We start from the raw sequence: 26,149 nt of genomic DNA on the forward strand, positions 1-26,149 counted from the left end.
ATAAATATTTTAACCAGTGCATCAGACTCATTTTAAATTGACATTAGGTTGGTACAACGTTAAGTAGCTTCTGATGTAGTTAAGCTACTGTTAACACATTAGTGTAACTTAGCTTGCTATAATTCTTTAGGTGGTAGCTTTTGTGTAGTGAAGCTTAATTTATTGTTGAGTAACTGATAGCTTACAGTAGCTCACTACACTGGACAAGTAGCTTGCCCAACACTGCATATTAGCTATGCTCTAATCACCAGGCCATCCCTCCCACAGAGAGAAAAAAATATGAGCAGTTAATTCATCTCTAGGTCTGTATGTAAAATAATGTAAAATAATATCTATATATTATGATTAATGATTGACTTATGATTAATATTATGAATAATAATAATCAATGAAAAACTGCCTAACTACAGTAGCAGCCATTCAAAATGGCCCTTCCAAGTCAAACGCCAGCTAAATGGCAGCCCACTTCCCTCCAACTCCCAGGGAAATACCCTCCAATTTCCAGCCACTGGAGTGACCCCTCTTGCATATTTTTTTTACTCTGACTCCACCCTTTCACTGAATTACAGGGTTTGGCCAGGTCATTACAATTATATTTATATCTTAATGTCCACAAATCATGATAAAAATAATATTTTAATGCAAATATTGATGTTTAAAAAGGAATTTTTGGAGACCAGCTAAGGACCAGCCAAGGGTCCTTAGCACCAGGTCACAATGAACTTGGTTGTAGCTTTTAAGACTGACCAGCATTCTACTCTTCAGAGCTAAAGGGGAGATATGTTACAGATCGGAATTACAGCCACCATGTTAGAGATTGGGTTACAGCTGTGTTTGATACAGTCCATCCCTCTAACATCACATCCTGAACCGCACCCCCTGGTCACCTCTAAAACAACCAGGACCCCCTTTATCTTCCACTTCCACTGGACCTCGGTCTGATGTAAGAAGAAACCCAACACCCTAGCTCAATATCGCATTACATGCGGTACATTCTCTAGAAAAAAGAACTGCATACACCTTCAAAGAAGCTTTGAGATCAAAACACATGAGTCGATTGAATAAGACAGCATCCATTTTTTGGCAGATGATAAACAACTTTTAGATGCAATACCGCCACTTACCAGAATGGAGTATGGGCTGGAAAGGGCCTTATATATCTAACATACCTTTAGATAGATAGTGGGTAAGTATCTATCTATCTATCTATCTATCTATCTATCTATCTATCTATCTATCTATCTATCTATCTATCTATCTATCTATCTATCTATCTATCTATCTATCTATCTATCTATCTATCTTTCTTTTTCCTCTACAACCTGATCTGCCATCCTGATCCAGCCATAAACTAGCTAAAGCCTACTGCCAACTTTCCTCTGAATTCTTCAGATAATGAGTTCAAGAAAGAAATGTGACTTACATGAACTTATTGGTCTGAGTGAGCAGGTGCCCGGAAAAAATTATGCTGTACAACACATTTGCTTCTAGTTTACATGCAATTGCTATCCTGAGTCTTTAAATGTGTGATTATCCCATTTGTTCTAAAGTCTCTCTTCTTCTGGAGACATAGAGAAATTTCTATGTCTCAATCCCCTGGATCGGGTTTGTATGATTAACTAAGAGCCTCAGGGTGGATGACCTGGGTCACCATTGCCTTATTACTTGCAGTCATAAATATCTACCATAAATTTGCGTCTTGCTCAAAAGTTCATCAGGCAGTTTTCCAAGGTTCCAGGATTCCAATATATCTTTTAGTTTATATGAGTGGGTATATATGACAATTTGCAGATGAACTAAGATTTACATTTAAAATATGAAAAAACCTACCTCTGTTATCTTATTTCAAGTACATAATATGTAATAAGCTTATTCTAAGGTTAAAAATTGTTTATTAATGGTAATTTTACGAAATGCGATAATTTGGCCTTATGTTTGGGGATATTCTGTTATGATCGGGGCGTTAATGACTGGCTTAATTACTCCTTTTATTCACCTTAATTCATGCGTTACTTTAGTGGTTCTGATAACCTGATCCTGACCTGTTCTGCCTCTCAACCAATGGCTCAGTGGGTAAGACAGCAGACCAGAAAATCAAAAACTAAGTCTAAGTGCTGGACACACCCTCCCCACTGGCTCGAGAAAATAATCTGCCTCCGATGACTGGTAGCAGGCAGCTTAAATAGAGGCAGGAGCAGGTGGATCAGATGAGCAGGAATGAGAAACCGGGCAGAGTTAACCAGGTGAATGAAATTAGTAATTAGGCCAGTCATCAGCACCAAGATATTGAAAGATGAAATGTATAACAACCAAAAGGTAACGTGTTGTGTAGATGTCATAAAAAGACAAGAGTCAAATAGATAGATTTACTGTGAAACTGAAAATCAATAATTACATCTATGAGAAGCTTTAAATCATTTTTTTTTCTAACTTAATCAAAGAGTTGTATTTAAACCATTCCTTGATGCATGGTAAAAAATAAATAAATTACAAAAACCTAGAATTTTGGTTTCAGGAGTGCACTTTTTTGTCCAGAGTGGAAAAGGGCAGTTGCCCTCTCTATCACCATCTAGTGTCTATCTGTGCAAGTCGCAGCCCAGCAAGACCATCAAACCAAATTTCTCTCCGCACTTCCTTGTCAGTGTTTAACATCCGCCATGCATCCTGCTTAAAACCAGTTCCTGTTATGTCTGATGATGTCTGATGATGTGCTGCACCCAGATTTGGACTGTCAGCGATTTTCGGCCCTGGAGTTTTTCCATCTACACCGGTCCACTTATGGACCCCCCACTGAAGCCCATCCACTGGAATGCAAATATAACCCAAGCAACATCCGCAGCATCCTTATTCCCACAGATGTCCTTTAAAAAAAAAAGTCTAAATGAAGGAAAACACAATCATATTTCCCCCTCCAAAAATGCAAAGCTCAAAAAGAAAATGTAAATAAAAGAAAAACATAAATAATATTTTTCCCCTGTGCAACATTAGTCTTTAGATGCAAAACCCCATCATGCACCGCAACGTATTTTTGCAAAATATTCAAACATGAATTCACCAAATTATAAGATGGTTTAAAGTAAGCACTTTAGTTTTATTATACTTTAATTTGTTGCAAGGATTTCACAGTTGAAGAAATTGAAATTTACACCAACCGTCACAAGGATGTGCATGACAAGGAAGGGCTATATATACTGCATGCATCATTTAGGTGGTTATCATTGTATTACTTCTTGAGCTTCTTGAGTTATTTACTGTCACAAGTAGGTGCTTCAGCCAGAGAGTAAGTAGGATTTAGGTATAACAGATTACCAGTCCGAGCCTGGCTGCACCTGTGAGATGAGTGCACCTGCAGGTAATGAGCAACAGATTATCCAAATGCCCAATACCTGACACAAATCTTATTATATTGCAAACATCGATAAAATCAAAAAGTAATATTTATTCATAAACGTTAAATTTATTTTCATTTTAAATGTTTTATTCTGGGTACTGTGGAAGTGCATTATATTTTGGAGTATGAAACTAGAAACAAAAACTTCAAGGCTCAAAGTGACCAACAGCTCTAAGGTGTAAATGACAGCTCTGCCTGTTTTTAGGTTGGTATTTTCATATTTTGTGATATCATAGGTAAATAAAGCTAAGAAAAGGGGAAGAAGCAGTTATACTTAGAAAATGGCTCTAAGTTGTGAGTTAAAGTGCACTTCATGAGATGACTTATTTTTCAAACAATCAGATAGACTTCCTCCTCACAGAGCAAAGAGGATGGGGACTCCTTTAAATAACACATCTAGTAACAGAGAAGGCTGCCGTTTATTCTGCTGCTGATCAACTGATCTGAACAGATCAACTGGTTTGAAAACTAAACTGTTTTTGTTTTAAATGCAACATTTCTGGTAAGTCTACATTCCTGACTCTGGTTATTTAACAAATACTTCAACATGCTTTGACATCTATATGTAAATAATTACGGTCAATGTAAAGCTTTTTGCTATGAACTAAATATCTAATTTTAGACCTACTGTTATAAATGAGCTAAATGTTTGTTTTTTAGAGTCTGAATCTGATGGCAGCTCTGTCTGAAAACATGCTGACAGTCAACATGTTACTGAGTGTCTTCTTTCTTCCAGGTGAGCTGATTTTTTACTTCCTCTTTTAAAGACATCAAATTAGTCATTTCTATTCTGAAATATTAGATGTTGACCTTATATAAAGGCTCCACATGTTACAAGCTGCAGCTGAACTGGAGTTTGTCGATCATGAAGTTTCTCCAGACAGATTTTGCTCCACATCATGTTCATCATTTGTCTGTTTCTACAGGTACTTTGGCTGATTGTTGTGATACAAAATCAGGCATCAGAATCACTACACCGAAAAAGATCAAAGCTCTGAGTGGATCTTGTTTGGAAATCCCATGCAGCTTTAATACAGAAAATAAATTATTTGACAGCAGCAAAACTATCTATGGAGTTTGGATGAAGCAAAAAATTAATGGCAATCCAAGTCCTGTTGTTTTCCACAGCAGTGGGTCAGTTAACACCTATCCATTGACTATTACTGGAAACCTGAAAGAGAAAAACTGCACCACTCTGTTTCCTGATGTAAATACCAGTTATACAGACAGATACTTCTTCAGGATTGAGAACGAGCCGTTTAAAGCAACAGCCTGTGAAGATCCTCTTAATATAACAGTTAAAGGTAAGAGAGCTTCAGTATTAGCGTTTTGTTACAGTAGTGTTCAGCAAAATTAACTCTGTTTTTACCTTTTTGTTTTGGAAGGTGGTGGCATTTGATCAAAAATTTCACTTCAGCATTTTAGACTTAGACTTAGACAGATTTTTTTGTCATTTTGTTTACACAAGTGTAAAACAAAAAGAAATTTAATTTGGAACAACTCTGGACAATTTCATCATGCAGCCTTGAAAAATAGTTAAAAAAAAAAAATATATATATATATATATATATAAATATATATATATATATATATATATATATATATATATATATATATATATATATATATATATAAAACAGTAATATAAACATATGACTGTAAATGTACAGTTCTAACTTTTTTTTAAATGATAAAATGTGATAAATATAATAAAATACATTCGAATAACCTATTATACAAAACATTCAGCAGTGTAATGGTGGTGGGGAAGAAACTGTTATGAATCTTCTGGACCTGCATCGGATGGTTCGAAATCTCTTCCAGAGGGCAGCAGGGAGAACAGTCCATGGTCGAAATCTCTTCCAGAGGGCAGCAGGGAGAACAGTCCATGGTGGGGGTGTGATGGGTCATTTATGATGTTACGGGCTTGGGACATGCAGCGCTGGGATGAAATGTCTTTTATGGAGGGAAGAGGAGCTCCAATGATCTTCTCTGCTGTTCTCAACACTCTCCTCACCTTCTTCCAGTCTGAGGCGCTGCAGCCTCCACACCACACAGTGAGACAGCTGGTCAGAACGCTCTATATGGGGCTTCTGTAGAAGGTGGTGAGGATGGGTGGAGGCAGGTGGGCTCTCCTCATCCTCTGCAGGAAGTATAAGCACTTTTGTGCCCTTTTGACCAGTGAGGTGGTGTTTATAGTAAAGTTGAGTGCGTGCACCCCCAGGAATTTGGTGCTGCTGACCACCTCTACAACTGACCAGTGGACCCTAGTTAGACCGGTTTCTTTCTGAAGTCCAAAATTATCTTTTTCGTCTTCTCCACGTTCAGGATCAGGCTTTTTGCACCAGTTCACCTGGACTGACTGAGGTCTGTTGGTGAGGAAGTCTAGCAGCCAATTGCGGAGGGGTGTATTGAATCCCAGCTGTTCCAGTTTGCCCATCAGATGCTGTGGGATGATGGTGTTGAAAGCTGAACTGAAGTCCAGGAATAGCATCTGCACGTGGGTGATCTTCTCCTCCAGGTGTGCCAGGCTCTGGTGGAGAGCAGCAGAGACCTCAGTGGAGTGGTTGTGTCGGTAGGCGAAATGGAACAGGTCGAATGATGGCAGCAAACTAGAGACGATGTGTTCTTTAACCAGCCTTTCAAAGCACTTCATCATGATAGGAGTCAGTGCGACAGGCTGATAATCATTGCATTAGGTAACCTGAGGCTTCTTTTGGACTGGAATGATGGTGGCAGACTTGAAGCATGCTGGCACTACGGATTGGTCCAGCAAGGTGTTAAAAATGTCTGTGAGGACACCTTCTAGCTGATCTGCACACTCCTTATACACCCACCCAGGTATATTATCAGGCCCTGGGGCCTTCCTTGGGTTGACTCTCCTCAGTTTTCCTCAGTTCAGCTACGTCCAGGTTTAGTGTCTCCTCCCCCTGGTGTGGAACGGCTTTCTCTGCTGGAGTGTTGTTTAGTGTCTCACACCTTCTATAGAAGTTGTTCAGTTTATTTAGGAAGTCAGTGTGTGCTGCATCTAATGGGGGGGAGGGTGTGTTGTAGCCTGTGATCATCAGAACGCCTTTCCACATCCTCCTGGTGTTGCTGTCATCGTGGAAAAGATCCTGGATATTCTAGCTGTGGTTCTGCCTCGCCGATCGGATGACCCGGTTTAACTTGGCAAGCGATGTTCTCAGTGCGTCTTTATCACCAGACTTTCATAAAAATAGTTTTTTATGAAAAATGTGACATGAATGAGAGCAGGAGTTTTATTGGGGGAAGCTATTGTGTATTGGTTCTTTGGAGCTTATGCTCCCACACCTTTTCTTTTAGCTGGAAAGCACTTTTGGGATCTATGTCTGGAAACAAAGTTGGTTTAAAATTAAAAGAGCCTTGTCTTTTCTTAATAATCTGTTCGTATTGGTAATAGGTTTTTATGATCTAAACTTCCAGATTCTCCTTGGAGTCCCAGCATTAATATCTCTGTTGGTGATCTGAACACTGTTAAAAAAGTAAATGGCAATTGTTGTTCTAACACACAATTGTATTGTAATCCGACTCAGAAATATAAATTTGACATCTAACAAATAAATACACGTTTGCCCAACTCAAATTCTCAGAAGTCGGTTTAACAAGGAGTTTTAAATCGCCTATACAAGATTTTTTGAGTTCCCTCAACTGTAAACTCATGGGCATGCACACTGCTTATGTTCATGGACACGCCCACTACGGTACGGGGTTTCCTATCCCTTTCTTCAAGTGCACAGCCTTTTTCCCTCGGGTTTGAGAAGATTGGCGGACATTGTGCTTTTATGCATCTGGAGAACCACGGAGGAACGACCCTGGGACCTTACCAGTTTTCTGAATCTTTTCTTTTCCCGGTGAGTGCTGCAAAGTATAGAATATTACAAGACTACATTATTTTACTTTCTTAATCCGATGTGGGTATTTACTGTTTAACTGTAAGTGGTTTTATAATTATTTACATGTGGATTTTTTGCTTTCATGATTTTATTTGCTTTACAAGAAAAACAGTGACATTAACATTTTATATGTTAACCCTGTAATGCAGCAGTTAATTCGTAATGAGTTAGAAAAGTTACATTACACACTGAAATTTATCATAATTGGAGAGATATAAACTATACAGTTAAGAACAAGAAGTGAATGGATTTAACTAAGCCCTGTTGTGCTATGCAGGCTGGGTTTTTTGGATACCCTGGATTCTGGATTCTCTCCTTAAATGGAGATGGCGAGCCAACCGTGTGAACATCTGGATTTGGACTGAAGAGAAGGATTTGGACTGAAGAGGACTTTCTTTTCTTGCATTCATCGTCCTGTCGGAGTGGTAGGACTAAAAAGAAAAACTCAGAGATAAAAAGGGAAAACCTTTTTCTTTTACCGTTGGGAAACAAGACATTTTATTTCATTTTATTTTTTTTAAAGGGTGCACCCAATTTAAAGAGACTACAATTGAAAAAAACAAACTGAAGGCCGTCCAAATTTGTAAAACTGTTATTTTTTCATATATGTTAATACACTTACTTCACAAAAAATTACCTGTGTGTTTTCCTCTTACTAAATCGGTGTCTTACTGTTTTTTCCCTCATCATCACTCCCTCTTACGAATCTAGAACATTCTGGTCCAGTGTCAGGTTACTTTGATCTGTGCAGTTAAGATTATGTTGTTGAACATGGTTTTATACTGTATCTATTGATACAATGTTTGACTTGAAGCAATAAAAATGTTGTATTAACATAATTTTTTGTGTGTTGAATGATTGGTAGTGAAGACGATTGGTTGGACTAAAAAAACTGAGTTGATAGAACTCAACTTGCAGATAACACTACAAAATCTGAGTTTGTAGAACTCAAAATCTATATGTCAAACTCATAAAACAAAGTTGATAGAACTCAGAACTTAAAGGTGAAACTCAAAAACCTAAGTTGGTAGAACTCAAAATTTCTATGTACCGGGTAACACTCCAAAAACCTAAGTTGGCAGAACTCAAAAATCTTTGTAAACTCAACCACAGTGAATTTAAGTAAGGAAAACTCAAAAAACCAAATGCATCACGTTGCCTAGAAAATTTAAGTTCTGTCAACCTCTATTTTTTTTTCAGTGAAGGAGCATCAGTCTGTCACTATAAGCTGCTCAGCTGTGACTCCCTGTCCACACTCACCTCCTGAACTCACCTGGAATCTCCAACAAGACTCTGACAGACAAACAGAGAAAAACAAAGATGGAACCTTTACAACTAAAATCCAGGAGACCATCACTCTGTCAGACACACATGATGGATACAACATCAACTGTTCTGCCAGATATCCTGTGAATGGAGGAAGCAAGACAGCAGAGACAGAAGTGACTCTCAGTGTTTCATGTTAGTGATCCTGTCAGCACGTCATGGTTCAGCTGTTTCTGATCAATGAAGTTAATGTGTGTCCCATTTTCCTCAGATGCTCCTAAAGACACCTCAGCATCCATCAGTCCATCAGGTTTGTTGTCAGCAGGCAGCTGGGTGGAGCTGAACTGCTCCAGCAGAGCCAAGCCTCCTGCCAGCTTCACCTGGTTCTGGAACAGCAAACATGGAGCCAGAATAGTAGCTACAGGGGAATTTTACAGCCTCAGAGTCACTGAGGGAGGAGAGTATTACTGTGAGGCTACAAATGATCTTGGGAAACAGAGATCATCACTTATCCTACTCAATTTGAAAGGTAACCGGAATCAGCCTAATTACTTTAAAAAATATATATGTAATAGATTTACCGGTACGTGTTCTTCATCTTTGTTTTCATTTTTACACACACAGATTTAGAAAAGATATCTCCTTTCTTGGTCACAATTGTAGTGGGAGTCACTTTATTTGTATGTCTGGTTCTTTCTGTCTGGTAAGTGTCAGGCATTAAAATAACAAACTAAATTTACTCAATCATTGTGAGGTTTTATTTAAACCTTCAGATGAACATCTAAAATAGTTATTTGTATTTGTGTTCAGCTGCACCTGGCTCTGGTTGTTTTGATGTTAATCCTCTCATGTCTGTTTTCTCACCGGTCTTCCAGGTGCCTTAAGACCAAATGTTCAACTCCACATCAGACTCAGGTAAGGAAATGTTCTGTTAGAATCACTGAAATAGGTTTTCCCCTTCAGACTGAAACAATTCAATTCAATTCAGTTTATTTATATAGCGCCAAATTCACAACACATGTCATCTCAAGGCACTTTACAGTTCAACCAGATCATACAGTCAAATTGATACAAAGTTTTCTATCTAAGGAAAACCAGTTGATTGCATTGACTCATTGACTCAAATACAATCCCCCACACTAAGCATGCTTGTAGCGACAGTGGAGAGGAAAAACTCCCTTTTAACAGGAAGAAAACTCCAGCAGAACCAGGCTCAGTGTGAGCGGCCATCTGCCGAGGCCGACTGGGGTTCAAGGAGACAGAAGCAGAGATACAAAAAGCAGCTGTAAAAGGCGGCCCCGTCCAGGAAACACACAGCCAGGCAGACGAGCTCCAAGGCAGCTCCCATGCCAGAGGACGAAGAGAGCACATCCACTCAGTCACGGTCAGAGAAACAGGACCACACTGGAAAACAGGCCGATCTCCAACATCTATTAACAAGGGTGTTGATAGAAGCAGCACAGCTGATGTTTTTTTCCAGGATGACGTCACAGCCAAACAGGAACAGACGAGGCAAAGCTACTCTGAGGAAAAGCAGAGAGAGCAGAAGGTTAGAGATTGAACTAACAGATTCTGCAGAATAGGAGAACAGAGAAAGAATGAAGCAGAACGATGAAATGGGGGTCCCTATGTCCTCCAAAAGTCTAAGCCTATAGCAGCATAACTATAGAGATAGCTCAGGATAACCTGAGCCACCCTAACTATAAGCTTTATCAAAAATGAAAGTTTTAAGCCTAGCCTTAAAAGTAGACAGGGTGTCTGCCTCACGGACTAAAACTGGTAGTTGGTTCCAAAGGAGAGGAGCCTGATAACTAAAAGATCTGCCTCCCATTCTACTTTTAGAAATTCTAGGAACCACTAGTAAACCTGCAGATTGAGAGCGAAGTGCACTGTTAGGAACATAAGGAACAATCAGATCTCTGATATAAGATGGAGCTTGGCCATTTAAGGCTTTATATGTGAGAAGGAGGATTTTAAATTCTATTCTTGATTTAACAGGAAGCCAATGAAGAGAAGCCAGGATAGGAGAGATATGATCTCTCTTTTTCATTTTCATTAGAACTCTGGCTGCAGCATTTTGGATCAGCTGAAGGCTTTTAACTACAGTTTGTGGACTTCCTGATAGTAAAGAATTACAATAGTCCAGCCTTGAAGTAACAAATGCATGGACTAGTTTCTCAGCATCACCCCTGGACAGGATATTTCTAATTTTTGCAATGTTCCTCAGATGAAAGAAGGAAATTCTAGAAACCTCTTTGATATGGGATTTAAATGACAGGTCCTGATCAAAAATAACACCAAGATTTTTTACTTTATTATCTGAAATCAGTTTAATCCCATCCAAATGAAGTGACTGGCTAATCAGTTTATATTAAACAGTATTTAATAAACAAGGAGCTTGCTGAACAAGAACATTTTAATTTTCTCACAGAGTCAAAGATATCAAGAGGTTTCTGGTCAAATGCCAGCCAGTGAAACAGAAGAAGAACATCATTATGGGAACATAACTTTCTCCCAGAGGCAGTCTGAATCTTCCTCTGTCTCAGTGCAGGACGATGGACATCAAACAACACAATACGATCAGGTCCAGGTGTCTACTGTCCGTCCGGAGGATCTCTATGCACATGTGAAGAAGAAATAACTTCTGTCACTGATGTGGGATGAAATTAGTTTTTGCTCAATGACAGGAAGCTCTGAAACCTCTTTCTCCTCCAAGTCTAAGACAGTGGTGGTTCTAGACAAATTTTACCAGGGGGGCTGTTTGGGCACTTGTTTTTTCATGGGGGCACAGAGAAAAAGAATAAAACTAAACAGGGTATTGATCATCATTTGATATATAAAGAAAGCCAAAAATGTCATGCCTCTAGAGAGCCTAATCTAGTAGATGAAAACTGTCATCCTTTATTTAATAAATCTGAAGCTAAAGACACTTTTATTTTTAATTATAATATATTTTTAAGAAATTTAAATCATTTAAATGTGTCCAAGGGACCAATTAGTTACAGTCTCTATGCCAACTCATGTCATCAAACATAAAACTGATTGGGTATTATGTCTTCAGCAGAGGGGCCATAGCAGGGGCCAAAGGAATAATCTTCAAAGGAAACCCAGCTGATTGGCCTCGTGAGACCATCCTGATCTAGCGAGCTTTCAAGGTTTCACTCGCAGATCAGTCTGGAGACTCTCCGTTAAAGAAAATTTGGAGCTGTTCACCAAACGAACGTCCAATCAGCGTTGGCTTTGAGGCGGGTTGAGGTGTGACGCAACGAGAAGCGCGACGGTTCAGTCTAAAGAACATGGCGGCTTCAGCCAATGAAACTAGAGTTAGCGTGGTTATCGAGCAAGTTTTATCGGAATTACAGAGTATTTCTTCACTGAAAGAAGAACAAAACACTGCTCTGGAGGCTTTTCTCAGAGAAAAAGATGTTTTTGCTCTTCTCCCGACTGGTTTCGGCAAGAGTTTGATCTATCAATTGGCTTGTGCCTGGCTTGTGGTCAGAGATGGCAAAAGTACTCACTTTCCGTACTTGAGTAAAAGTACAGATACTTGTGTTAAAAAATACTCTGGTAAAAGTGGAAGTACTGATTAAACTTCTTTACTCAAGTAAAAGTAACAAAGTACAGGCTTGTAAATTTACTTAAAGTATAAAAGTAAAAGTAGAAACCACTTTTTTCCTGCCGTTGCCTATATTTTAAATAGATGTCTGCCAATAGGACTAGATCTACGTTGTGTTCATTTTCAATCATCTCGTCGTCCATGCTACTATGCTAACGCCACCGCCACCAAGCTGCAATGATTTGCTGCGAATGAATACCACCGAATCTGTCGATTCATCTTGTAGTGGTGCGTCAAATGCAACGTAGATTCCCATCCAATTAGATTGAACTTGGTATTGATGACGTGAAAAATAATAACGGTAACTCCATTGAAATTATTCAAAACTAAAGTAACGAGCCAATTTTTTAAAATGTAAGGAGTAGAAAGTACAGATATTTGTGTAAAAATGTAAGGAGTAGAAGTAAAAAGTCGCCATAAAAATAAGTAGTAAAGTAAAGTAAAAATATCAGAAAAATCTACTTGAGTACAGTAACGAAGTATTTGTACTTCGTTAATTCCCATCTCTGCTTGTGGTTGTGTTTTCGTCGTCGCTCTGTTAGTACGTCATATGCTTCGTTGATCTGATTGGTTTATTTGGCCCGTCTATCACCAATATAGGCCAATCAGCTAACCAGTATTTTTGCCCCTTCCCAAAATTACTTCAACGGAAGGTTTCCAGATGGATATGCGGAGCAAATCCATCTGGCGGAGTCAGGTTACCAGCTGATACCATTCAAATCAAATCCATTCAGCGTATTTAATGACAATGTAAACATATGTCATCTCAAGTTTTTTAAATTGCATTAAGTCATTGAATTTGCAGGATCCATTCCTCCTGAATGAGCATGTAGCAAAAGCAGACGATGGCGTGCATTGTGTACTTAATTCTGCAGCAATCCCACACACAGAAAAGTTTATGAACTACTGCACATGTATGTACACACATTGTACACATAGACACTCTTCTTTTTCATCCTTTATCTTATTTGTTTTAAATTGTTCTAAATTTCTAACTGATGTTGACATGATATCAAGGGTGGAAAATGGAAGTCAAATTCCTCTCTTGTGCTAATGTTAGTAAATAAAATATTGATTCACATTCTTAGTACTAAAAATATTACCTTTTTGGTTCTGTTCGCTCAGTAACAGCATCCGCACCAAAGTGTGTTATTAAGGAGGCCTGATAGAGTCAAGGTTTGGGCTTGCCAATAAAAAAGATTAGGCCAGCTTCTCCTTGTAACCCAGCTGATGCTTTGCCTTCTTTCATTCATCAATATTTCTCTTGTTTCTCTGCTCTCTTGTATTGTAGTTTTAAGAATATGCTTATTTTAACCTTATTGCTGGATTGTTATATATCAGTAGAGATTTGTCTCCTAAATATTTTGTTTTTCAGTGAGTTACTGTTATTACATCTTTTATAAACTTTTTTTATCAGTTAGATCACATGTCTATGATTCTTTAATTATCTTCTCTTATATTCATCTTAGTTTCATTACTACTAATCCTATAATCTGTCTTCAATGCAGTGTTTTATTTATAAAAGGTTTGAGTCATATCACACTTTTTTTAAAGAGTTCCTTTGTATCTTATCTGTGTTTTGATATGGTTCCTCCCTCTGAGTATTTTGGTCATTTATCAAAATAATTTCTGTCGTAAACAAAAACATTTATAGCAACATTTCCCCTTAATAACACACACATGTAAACAGGGTTGGCACCTGCCCAGTAGGTTGAGTTCTCTACTGATCTTACTGATCTTACTCCTCTGTGTTGCAGTGACAGTGTTCTAGGCTTGTGTCAACCTGGGGCTGTTACAACGTTTTATCTGCTTGTGTGTACTGAGTTTTTGGAAACCCTATTCTCACATTTGCCACAACTCTACACCTCAAAATAAAAAATTCACATGTAACCACTTCACACACCAAGAGACCAGCATACACATGCAAAGACACATACATCGACCCATAAACATCCTTATAAAAAATAGCCCAAATGTTAGAGGTCTGTGCAAGCACAAGTACTCATTCCATTAATTTGGTCGGTCTACTTTAAAGGGGAACGCCGTTTTTTTTTACAATGGCTCCTTGATTTTACGTTATTACATCATGTTCTACTCACCCACATGAGTTTTGTGTCATTTGGAGCTGTTCTGAAGATATTCTGTTAGGTTATATCCAAGTAACGTCTTCCGATGGGCAGTCGACTTGAAGGCCGAAACTAAACTGTTCATAATTTATTCTTTATGGTACGCCAGCATTCATAACATGTAGGCGAATCACTGTCCCCCAGACATCCACTATTATGTTTTTTATATTTATATTTTTTTTTTAAAACAAAGCTGTGCGTGACGTCATCCGGAACATGATGTAATAACGTAAAATCAAGGGCCCAATGTAAAAAAAAAACTGCGTTTCCCTTTAAAGTCAGTCTTGATGTAATAAAGTCAGTGAAACAATAGTCAGTGGTGGAGGAAGTACTTAGCAGTAGTTCTTAAGTAAAAGTATACATACTTGTAGTCAAACCTTACTCAGCTACAAGTAAAAGTTACTTAATCAATAATCTATTCAAGTTAAAGTATTGAAGTACCCACTTTTGAAAATACCTAAGTATTGAAAAGTACATGCATTAAAAAGTATTTAAGTATTCAAAGATACAAAGTAAATTTTAAATTATCAGTACATTTCTGTCTAAGTTTCGGAGTAATTTAAAAGTACCTTGTAACTGTCATGATGGGTTCACTAAAGGAGACCCAGTTATGCAGAACACCACTGACGGACACAAGGATGAAAAGTTGAACAGTTTATTTAAGCACAAAACACACAGAATGTACTGATTCTGGTTCTGGTCTGGGTTCTGGTTCACCGGAGTCTGCGTGAGAGACAGCACTGTTAGTGGCTGCTGACAGGGTTTGATTTCCACAGGTTTACTGTTTGTACCTTGAGGGTTCTTGAGGTTTACTTTGGGAGAGTCACTGTTGGTTCTGGAGAGGGGTTTGTCAGCAGAGTCCGTTAGCTGCTTCAGCGTCTCGCGTCTTAGTTTGAACAGACCTTGGCTTGATTTCCCAGCTCTAGTCCAGAGCTGCTTGGGGGTTCTCTGAAAGTCTTCAGGGTTTGGCTCAGAGGGTCGGCTCGGCAGGTTAGCTCTTCCTGAGCTTTCACAGAGGAGGCACAGGTTTCCTGGAAAACAGAGACAGTAGTTAGAATCCAGACTGGATTCAAGGTCATGGAGATACACTGAGAATCAAGGCTTTAGCGCTGACCAACTGGAACAACACTGCGGCGTTGAGGCAAGGTCTGAAGACAGCTTATATAGTGGATCCTCTGATGGTCTTGATGAGCTGCAGCTGCGCAGGAGGCTCCCTCAGAGGATCCACAGCGGACTCTGCTGGAGAAAGATGGAATTTCTCCAGCTCCCAACAGTACCCCCCCCCTCAACGACCGCCCCTTGGCGGTCCGGAAGAGGTTGATGGGCAGGAACGCTCGTACTCCTCGATGAGAGCTGGATCGAGGATGTACGAGCCTGGGACCCACTGGCGATCCTCCGGTCCGTAGCCCTCCCAGTCGACGAGGTACTGCCATCCGCGACCTCGTCGACGGGAGTCCACGATGCGGCGTACTGTGAAGGCCGGATGGCCATCGACCTCCAGGGCGGGTGGTGGGGAGTCGGACGGTGGGCACAGAGGGCTCGAAGAGACAGGCTTGATCTGGGACACGTGGAAAGTGGGATGGATCCGGAGGGACTGAGGTAACTGGAGACGAACAGCTGAGGGGTTGATTACTCGAGAGATCCTAAAGGGTCCGATGAATCTTGGGGAGAGTTTACAGTTTACTAGTGGAGAGCCACACCTCCTGGCCCTCAGCGTACTCGGGGGCGGGACGTCTCTTGGCGTCGGCGAAACGTTTTGCAGATGCTGATGACTGATTGAGTGTGGCAATGGTCTCCCTCCAGATCCTCTGGCAACGGCGAATGTGATGATTGACGGACAGCACCGATATCTCCCTCTCATCTGCGGGGAAAAGAGGTGGCTGATATCCGAGACTGACCTGGAAAGGGGACTGTCCAGTGGATGCAGAACGGAGGGAGTTGTGGGCATATTCAATCCACGGGAGGAATTGGCTCCAGTCCACGGGGTTACTTGATGTGAGGCAACGGAGGGTGGATTCCAACTGTTGGTTCATGCGCTCGGTCTGACCATTCGATTGGGGGTGGTAACCTGAGGTGAGAGAAGGTTTGCAGCCGAGCGCAGAGCAGAAAGCTTTCCATACCTGGGAGATGAATTGAGGGCCTCTGTCCGAGAGGATCTCCTGGGGGGTGCCGTGAAGCCGGAAAACATGCTTAATGAGGAGTTGAGCGGTCTGGAAGGCTGTAGGAAGCTTTCTGAGGGGAACAAGGTGGCAGGACTTCGAAAAACGATCAACTATGGTGAGTATAGTGGACATACCTCGGGAGATTGGGAGACCGGTGACAAAATCTATGGCTATATGGGACCATGGACGCGAGGGAACAGGTAGAGGTTGAAGCAGGCCTGAAGGAGGTTGGTGTGAGGCTTTGTTGCGTGCGCATGTGGGGCAGGCCAACACATACTCCTTAACGTCCTTATGAAGAGAGGGCCACCAGAAGCACCTGGAAATGAGAGCAACTGTCCTACTCACTCCAGGATGAGCGGTGAATTTGGCGGCATGCATCCACTGGATCAGACGGGACCTGACGGAAGATGGGACATATGTATGATTAGACGGACCGGTACCTGGGTCTGGTTCAGTGGCTTGGGCAGAATTGATTAGATCCATTATCTCCCAGTTGACCACTCCAATGGTGCATGATGCTGGGAGGACAGGTTCAGGAGTCTCTGGATGATCGACGGAGTAGAGACGAGAGAGAGAATCGGGCTTCACGTTCTTGGATCCGGGCCTGTATGAAATGATGAGATTGAAACGAGAGAAGAATATTGACCACCTGGACTGGCGAGGATTTGCCTGCTTAGTTGACTGGATGTAAGCAAGGTTCTTGTGGTCTGTCCACACGAGAACCGGATGCTCAGCTCCCTCCAGCCAATGCCTCCATTCCTCCAATGCCAGCTTAATAGCCAGGAGTTCTCGGTCACCCACGTCATAGTTTTGTTCGGCTGGAGAAAGCCTACGGGAGAAGAAAGCACATGGATGAATCCTTTGATCTGAGTCGAGTCTTTGAGAGAGAACAGCTCCAACCCCGGAGTCTGAAGCATCCACCTCTAGGATGAACTGTTTAGTTGGATCTGGTTGAATGAGAACCGGTGCTCTGGAAAACAAGGATTTTAGTTTTTCAAAAGCTGTTTGAGCCTCGGGGGTCCACTGAAAAGATCGCTTGATGGAGGTTAGTGAGGTTAAAGGAAGGGCGGTCTGACTGTAATTCCTTATGAACCGGCGATAGAAGTTGGCGAAGCCTAAAAACCTCTGTAGCTGCTTTCGGTTTTCTGGAACTGGCCAGTCCAAGACAGCCTTTATTTTGTCCTCTGAAGGTTTTACCTGGCCGCCCTCGAGCACAAACCCCAAAAAGGTGACTGAAGGTTGATGGAACTCGCACTTCTCGGCTTTCACGAACAGTTTGTTTTCCAGTAGTCTCTGTAAGACAAGACGAACATGTCTCTTGTGTTCCTGGAGGTCCTTGGAATAAATGAGAATGTCATCTATGTACACAAAAACAAACACATTGAGGAAATCTCTGAGAACATCGTTAACCAAAGCCTGAAAGCAGGCAGGAGCGTTTGTTAAACCGAAGGGCATCACCAGATATTCGAATTGACCCAAGGGTGTCTTAAAGGCAGTTTTCCATTCATCGCCCTCACGTATCCTAAGGAGATGATAGGCGTTTCTTAAATCCAGCTTGGAAAACACTGTTGCACCCTGTACAGGTTCAAAAGCAGAGGCGAGAAGAGGCAGAGGGTACTTATTTTTAACTGTGATCTGATTCAAACCTCGATAATCAATACAAGGTCTCAGGGAACCATCCTTCTTGCCCACGAAGAAGAAACCAGCGCCCAATGGAGAGGATGACGGGCGAATTATTCCAGCAGCTAATGATTCGTTGATGTATTTTTCCATTGTTTCTCTTTCGGGCTTGGAAATGTTATACAATCTGCTGCTAGGAAGGGGTGCACCAGGTAAAAGTCGTAATGTAATCGTATGGTCTGTGTGGAGGTAGGGACGTCGCACTGACCTTACTGAAGACAGGGGCTAAGTCATGGTACTCAGAGGGAACTGAAGAAAGGTCAGGAGAGTCCATCTCCCCCCCACCACTAGGAGGCCCCACCATAGGGGCAGCAGAGCGAAGGCAGGTTTCGTGGCAAGAAGTGGACCATGATTCCAGAAGACGTTTAGTCCAATTAATATGAGGGTTATGCTTCTCTAACCACTCGAACCCGAGGACCAGCGGGGAACATGCGGAGGGAAAAACAAAGAAAGTTATAGTCTCTCGGTGGTTACCTGACAGAAGTAGCTCGAGGGGCTGGGTTTCGTGGGTAACACGGTGGAGTCTTTTTCCGTCTATGGCGGACACACTGAGAGGCTGAGAGAGAGGAACGGTTTTGATCTGGAGTTGCTGGACGAGGTTAGAGTCGATTAGGTTACGCTCACAGCCTGAATCGATGAAGGCGGAGAAAGAGAGACTTTGGTTATCACAGAAGATGGTGGCAGGCAGCAACAGACGAGGAGATTTTATTGAATTTATTTGGCCCGCCAGACTCCTCAGATCCTCTGGCGGGCCCCGGCTTTTGATTTTGCCGGGCAGGAGGCGATGAAGTGTCCACTCTCGCCACAGTAGATACATAGCTTACTTAGGAAACGCCTCTGCCTCTCCTCTGGAGTGAGCCTAGTGTGTCCCACCTGCATTGGTTCATAATCCCTTTCCCCCGAATGAGAGGCTTGAACAGGCAATGGTAGAGACTGGGGCTTAGACCTCTGAGTGGGCATCTGCTCTGTAGAGGGAGAACACACAGTCACGTTAAGAGAGGCAGGAGAGAAATTACTCTGCTTCTTAGAACTGTTTCTGGCTCGAATCCTATTATCTAGTCTAATGGAGAGGCGAATTAAATCTTCGAGGGAAGCAGGCTCGTCGAGGGTTGCTAGTTCATCTTTAATCTGTTCATTTAAGGCCATGAAGAAGGCTCCCTTCAAGGCACTTTGGTTCCATCCGGAAGCTGCCGCCTTAACCCGGAAGTTTATTGAAAAATCGGCCACCGATGAGTTTCCTTGTTTAAGGCTGAAAAGAGCTCTGGAGTCAATAGTTTGGTCAGTTTCTTGGTTGAAAACCTGGGCAAATTCAGCAATGAAGTCAGAAAAACTGCAATTTAGACTGTCGTCAGTGGCAAATCTTGCCTGAGCCCATTCCAAGGCTCTTCCTGTTAACTGAGAAAGAATGAACGTTATCTTCTTGTGATCTGTGGAAAAGCTACCAGGAGAGTTCTGAAAAATTAGCCGACACTGGAATAAAAATCCTTTGCAATCTTTCATGTTACCGGAGAATTTCTCTGGAAGACTAGGGCGGAACTCTGATGACGTCACAGGTTGTGACCTCGGGGGAGGGACTGGACCCGGAAATGGTTGCTGAACAGATGCAGCATTAGCGCTATTCAGGAAGTTAGCACAACTCTGTAGCATTTGGTTATGAGTTCCAACTAGATGGTATAACTCACGGAGCGTTTGGGTTTGTCCTTGTAGTTGCGCATCCTGTTCCTCCAAACGGCGGGTGAGGTGATCTGCTGGGCCTTGAGTTTGGCCGCAGTGTTCTGTCATGATGGGTTCACTAAAGGAGACCCAGTTATGCAGAACACCACTGACGGACACAAGGATGAAAAGTTGAACAGTTTATTTAAGCACAAAACACACAGAATGTACTGATTCTGGTTCTGGTCTGGGTTCTGGTTCACCGGAGTCTGCGTGAGAGACAGCACTGTTAGTGGCTGCTGACAGGATTTGATTTCCACAGGTTTACTGTTTGTACCTTGAGGGTTCTTGAGGTTTACTTTGGGAGAGTCACTGTTGGTTCTGGAGAGGGGTTTGTCAGCAGAGTCCGTTAGCTGCTTCAGCGTCTCGCGTCTTAGTTTGAACAGACCTTGGCTTGATTTCCCAGCTCTAGTCCAGAGCTGCTTGGGGGTTCTCTGAAAGTCTTCAGGGTTTGGCTCAGAGGGTCGGCTCAGCAGGTTAGCTCTTCCTGAGCTTTCACAGAGGAGGCACAGGTTTCCTGGAAAACAGAGACAGTAGTTAGAATCCAGACTGGATTCAAGGTCATGGAGATACACTGAGAATCAAGGCTTTAGCGCTGACCAACTGGAACAACACTGCGGCGTTGAGGCAAGGTCTGAAGACAGCTTATATAGTGGATCCTCTGATGGTCTTGATGAGCTGCAGCTGCGCAGGAGGCTCCCTCAGAGGATCCACAGCGGACTCTGCTGGAGAAAGATGGAATTTCTCCAGCTCCCAACAGTAACTTTCAGAAACCACCCAATGTATTAATGTATAGAACAGATCTGCTGCGAATTCTGAACCACCAGTGAAGAAGAAAAATGCAATAAAAAATGCCACAAAAAATAAGGAAAGTTTCTTTGAATATTATTTTTTTTATTTAAAAACAAACCAAAAAGAAACAGGAGTTATCACCAAGTATCTACAACTCTGATCTGAGAAGTCATCGTACTGAACAACTTGACCACATGGCTACAACTAATGCATTAATAAAATTATAAACTACTGATTATATCTGCCCTGAGGTTCTCACATTTGTGGAAAGTCATGCAAATCTCTAAAACAGAGATGTCCAAACTAAGTCCTAAGGGCTGCTATCTTACATGTTGAAATTGCATTTAAAAAAAAAAAAAAAAAAAGGATTATAAAGCTAAGCTGAACAAAAATTAACAAGTAACTAGCAGCTTCCTCAAAATGTAGTGGAATAGAAAATGCAATATTTGACTTTGAAATGTAGTTGAGTGAAAGTAAGTATTCTCAAAAATTGTATTTAAGTACAGTAATCAAGTATATGTATTTTGCTACTTTCCACCACTGACAATAAGGATACTATTTTGATACTATTTTCCCTTGATATGTCTTTAATGCCAAGACTGAAGGCCTAAAAACAGATAAGGAAATACTCAACTCAACTTCTACATTCACTGCTTTGCTTTTAATGATTGAACAGTTCATGGCGCCATCTTTTGGCAGCCAAGGGATGCTTTGGGTTTGCTCAGCGACTTTGTTTTGTCTTGCAAGTCAGTAGAAGTAGGAGGCCCACCCTTTCAATACAATCTTGAAACTAAGAGGGAAGGAATCAGTCTGAACTCAGATTCCTACATCGACTATAAAAGTGACACGCAGTTCTAGTCCGCTGGAAGGAGATCAAAAGGAACAAGTGAAATTGCAGATGATTATATGATATAGAATTACAGGTACCAGAGAGGCAGCTGGTAAGACAGTTACCTTTTAAAACAGTAAAGACTGTATGTTTATATTGTTGTGTTTAATATTTTCCCTGCTGATGACAGTATAGTCAGACATCTGAGCAGTTGTTGCTCAGTTACATCCATCTCAATCAATTCTAGGCTTAATTATTACTCTACAAAGCTTGCTCTGGATTATAATTCTGACTAATTGTTACTTTAACCTGCTTTTTTGTTTTTGTTTTTTCAAGTGTTGGATTCTTATTCATCATATTTATGTTTATAGTAATAATGATTTGTATTTCATTTGGCTCCATAACACATTTTGCATAACTTTAATAATTAAAGCGAGTTCCTGCTAATAGCGTGTACTGAAAATTTATTATTTTTGTGGGTTTTTTTTATGATATCTTTGCAGTTTTACTCAATATAAAGTTACAGAGAGTTTTGTGAGGTCATAACGATATATATAATGATATATTTATACCCACAAGACCGGAATAATGGCTCAGATTTGGGCTGGAATCCTGAAAGGAAAAGTCACCAGGAAAGGATCAGGAAAGGCCATTGTTTTATTCCTTCATATCCATGGGTGCCTGAAAAAATAAGAACACCCGACCTACAGGGCAGATAATAATGCATCTGCTTTTGGGGTTTACTTAATCATATTTAGATACTTTAACAAAAATGTTTATGTCATACCCTGCTAACATGAAACAATTGCGTTAAAATAACTTAATATGATTAAGTGAATGCCAAAAACTGTTGCATTATTTTTTAGGTGAAGCTAAATAACTGCTAAAACATCAATCTTTTGTCAGTTCAGTAGCATAACATCAGGGGACACGTCAGAGGAAATAACTTGTTAATTATGACAAGTTCCCACATTGTTCACACAGTGGCTGTTGTGGAAATGTTTACATAAAAGCTTACATTAGAAAAAAGCTGGAGGCAGAGCTTGAACAAAAATAGAATAACTCAACAGCAGGGATCCAGGCTAGCGAACATGTTAAATCTGTGCAAATGTAGACAAAAGAAGAACCCTGATGGATGCTGCAGTAGACTTTAGACAGGGTGTGTAACGACCCTTAAGCAGGACAACTCTACACATAGAGCCAGTTTATAATGAAGTGTTAAGATCACAGTATATTGATGTTTAGATGACCTAGTCATTCCTTATAAACATACTGGACTTAAAATTATTCATTACAGCGCCTGTAAAAGAATCACTTTTTATTGGTACCAGAGTGGAGAAAGCACACAGAGGTAATCTAATTTGTTGCATTTTATGAAAACCAGATATCCATTTCATTTCTGAATTATTCGCTACTGTTAATGTTTCACACATAAGTTCAATGATTTTTATTTTTTGGTGACAATTAGTCAAGTACAATATATCTCTTTAGAGGAGAGGGGCTTAACATTTTTCTACTTCTGAGTTACCAAAGCAGAAAGGCAATAGATGTGCGTGGGAAAAAAAGCAACTCTTGGCTGACTGTCTTTGCATTGAGTATTTTCCTGGTCAGGCAGAGGGTCACCTTATTCCTCCAGGTTGTAGAGGGTAGCTTTAGACCAGGGGTGTCAAAGTGGTTCCAGAAAGGGCCGTGTGGATGCAGGTTTTCTGTCCAACCATGCAATAGCACATCATCAAGTTAGTCCAATCTGAACATGATGGCTTGATGAGACGACTGGAGTCTGGTGTGCTATTGCTTTGCTGGAAAGAAAACCTGCATCCACACGGCCCTTTCTGGAACCACCTTGACACCCCTGCTTTAGAAAGTTAAGTAAAGATAATCCAACCTTGCAACCTGGATGGATGGATGGATGGATGGATGGATGGATGGATGGATGGATGGATGGATGGATGGATGGATGGATGGATGGATGGATGGATGGATGGATGGATGGAGTTTATACTCATCGCATTTAACAGTGTGTGAGGTTCCGCACGCAACAAAAGTGAGGCAATCTGCCGTCTCCACCCTAAAGCATGGATCGCTCTGTGGATTCCACCCCAAATCCACAGACTAAACACTAAGAACAAAGAAGGAGGCAGAGGCCTCTGGAGCCTAAAAGCCACCATTGAAGATGAAACATCCAAGCTCCAAGAATATAACAGGAAGATGGCCCCAAAGGATAAAGCCCTTGGCGAATGTCTCAGACAGTGAAAGCTAGAAATGAATGAACTAAAAGAAATATTATAGGAAGAAAGGCCCCTGAATGGGATGTACCACCAATAGATAGCTGAAGTGGTTGATATGACAAAATCTTACCAATTGCTAGAGAGGGCCGGACTAAAGGACATCACAGAAGCACTGGTCATGGCAGAACCGGAGCTACGTTGAGCACCGATACCTTTGAGGCCCAGATCTACCATATCAAGCAAGATCCCAGCTGCAGACAATGCAAAGAGGCCACCGAAACGATCCACCATTAGAGTGTTAGATACTAGCAGGAAAGGAATAAATAGAATGCATTGCTGGTACAGAATAGCCTATAGAAAAATCTGTGCATTATATAAACTGGAAGGCCCAGGTCAAAATGCAAGCAACACGCAAAAGTGGTGGAGAATGAAAGAGCTAAGATCCTGTGGGTCTTCTAGATACAAACAAACAATAAGATTGTGCCACCCAACCAGATATTATGATCATTGATAAGCAGCAGAGGACAGTTTTAGTGATCAATATGGCCATCTGAAATGTTGGAAATAACAGGAAAGATAAATCATGAGAAATACCAAGGGCTCAGGGAAGAACTAGAGCAAGCCTGGAAGGTGAAGGTAACTAAAGAGCCTGTGGAGCCCTCAGGGTAGTAATCCCCATACTGGAGAAGTTACTCCTGCAGATACTTTGAGAAGGATCTCAGTTAAGAAGTGTGCAGTTCTAGGGACAGCTAAGATACCCTAAAGAACCCTCAAACTCCCAGGCCTATGATAGAGGACCTCAGCTTGAGATGAAGAAGAAACCCACCCTGGGCTAGAAGAAAACTTTTATCTATACTTTAAATTATTCATAATCAACAATGTTGTGCTGTGATATTTACTGAAATTCTAAAGTTCTATCCTGTAACTCCTTTGATGAAATCTGACACTTTCATCTTGTTTCTAGTCTGAAAGATGAAAACCCATCAGAGTCTGATGGCAGCTCAGTCTGAGAACGTGTTGAAAGTCAACATGTTACTGAGTGTCTTCTTTCTTCCAGGTGAGATGTTTGTTCACTTCTTTTCATTTTGAGGACTGTGAAACTTCTCTACAGGCAGATTTTACCTCACCTTCAGTTTATCATTTGTTTGTGTTTACAGGGGTTTTGGCTGGTAACTGTTATAAACGACCAGCCCTCTCCATCTCTTCCCCGAATAAGATTGAGGCTCTGACTGGATCTTGTTTACAAATCCCATGTAGATTTAATACAAAGGACAAAACACTTAATAACGACTCCATCTATGGAGTTTGGATGAAAAATAACCTCAAACTGTCCCTAAATCAGAAAATAGTTATTTTAAACAGCAGTAACTCGGTTAACATCCATCCATTGAAAATTATTGGAAACCTGAGAGAAAAAAACTGCACCACTTTATTTACTAACTTAAATACAAGTTATACAGACAAATACTTCTTCAGAGTTGAGAACGGTCCGTTTAGAGCTACAGCTTGTGATAACCCTCTTCAAATAACAGTTAAAGGTAAAAAATATATACTTAAATAAAATGTAAAGATGTATATTGTAAAATTATTAACTTTCTATTATTACAGTATATAAAGCAATTTAGACAAATTAACCTCATTTTATTCAAACAATATTTCTTACTTTGTGAATTATCTTCTTGCTTATAAAACTCAGATTGTCCTTGGAGTCCAAGCTTTAACATCCCACTTAAACTGAAGGAGCATCAGTCTGTCACTATAAGCTGCTCAGCTGTGACTCCCTGTCCACACTCACCTCCTGAACTCACCTGGAATCTCCAACAAGACTCTGAGAGACAAACAGAGAAAAACACAGATGGAACCTTTACAACTAAAATCCAGGAGACCATCACTCTGTCAGACACACATGATGGATACAACATCAGCTGTTCTGCCAGATATCCTGTGAATGGAGGAAGCAAGACAGCAGAGACAGAAGTGACTCTGTGTTTCATGTTAGTGATCCTGTCAGCACGTCATGGTTCAGCTGTTTCTGATCAATAAAGTTAATGTGTGTCCCATTTTCCTCAGATGCTCCTAAAGACACCTCAGCATCCATCAGTCCATCAGGTTTGGTGTCAGCAGGTAGCTGGGTGGAGCTGAGCTGCTCCAGCAGAGCCAAGCCTCCTGCCAGCTTCACCTGGTTCAGGAACAGCAAACATGGAGCCATTAATGTATCTGTGGGGCAGGTTTACAGCTTCAATGTTACTGAGGGAGGAGAGTATTACTGTGAGGCTACAAATGATCTGGGGAATCAGAGATCAGCAGTGATTCATCCTGGCAATAAAGGTAGATATTTATGCATAGTTATTCTAAAGTTAGCTCAAATCTGTTACCATATCAAACCATACCCACTTTATTCATAAAACACTTTAAAACAACCACAATTGCAA

At 40.9% G+C, this 26,149-nt stretch overlaps 1 protein-coding gene across 1 annotated transcript in view; it reads left to right on the forward strand.

Annotated features, from left to right (window-relative positions):
- The first annotated feature begins 2,247 nt into the window (after nt 1-2,247).
- Nucleotides 2,248-26,149, forward strand: part of LOC119776936 (sialic acid-binding Ig-like lectin 14) — a 30,915-nt gene continuing 7,013 nt past the window's right edge. The window contains exons 1-8 of the mRNA XM_038275594.1: nt 2,248-2,256; nt 4,052-4,127; nt 4,318-4,695; nt 6,836-6,871; nt 8,506-8,766; nt 8,843-9,100; nt 25,414-25,704; nt 25,788-26,045. Coding sequence (XP_038131522.1) covers nt 2,248-2,256; nt 4,052-4,127; nt 4,318-4,695; nt 6,836-6,871; nt 8,506-8,766; nt 8,843-9,100; nt 25,414-25,704; nt 25,788-26,045 — 1,567 coding nt within the window. The remainder of the gene's footprint in view (nt 2,257-4,051; nt 4,128-4,317; nt 4,696-6,835; nt 6,872-8,505; nt 8,767-8,842; nt 9,101-25,413; nt 25,705-25,787; nt 26,046-26,149) is intronic.

Source organism: Cyprinodon tularosa, unplaced genomic scaffold (assembly GCF_016077235.1).
Source record: "Cyprinodon tularosa strain WSP-4 unplaced genomic scaffold, ASM1607723v1 ctg97, whole genome shotgun sequence".
Lineage (NCBI taxonomy): Eukaryota > Metazoa > Chordata > Actinopteri > Cyprinodontiformes > Cyprinodontidae > Cyprinodon > Cyprinodon tularosa.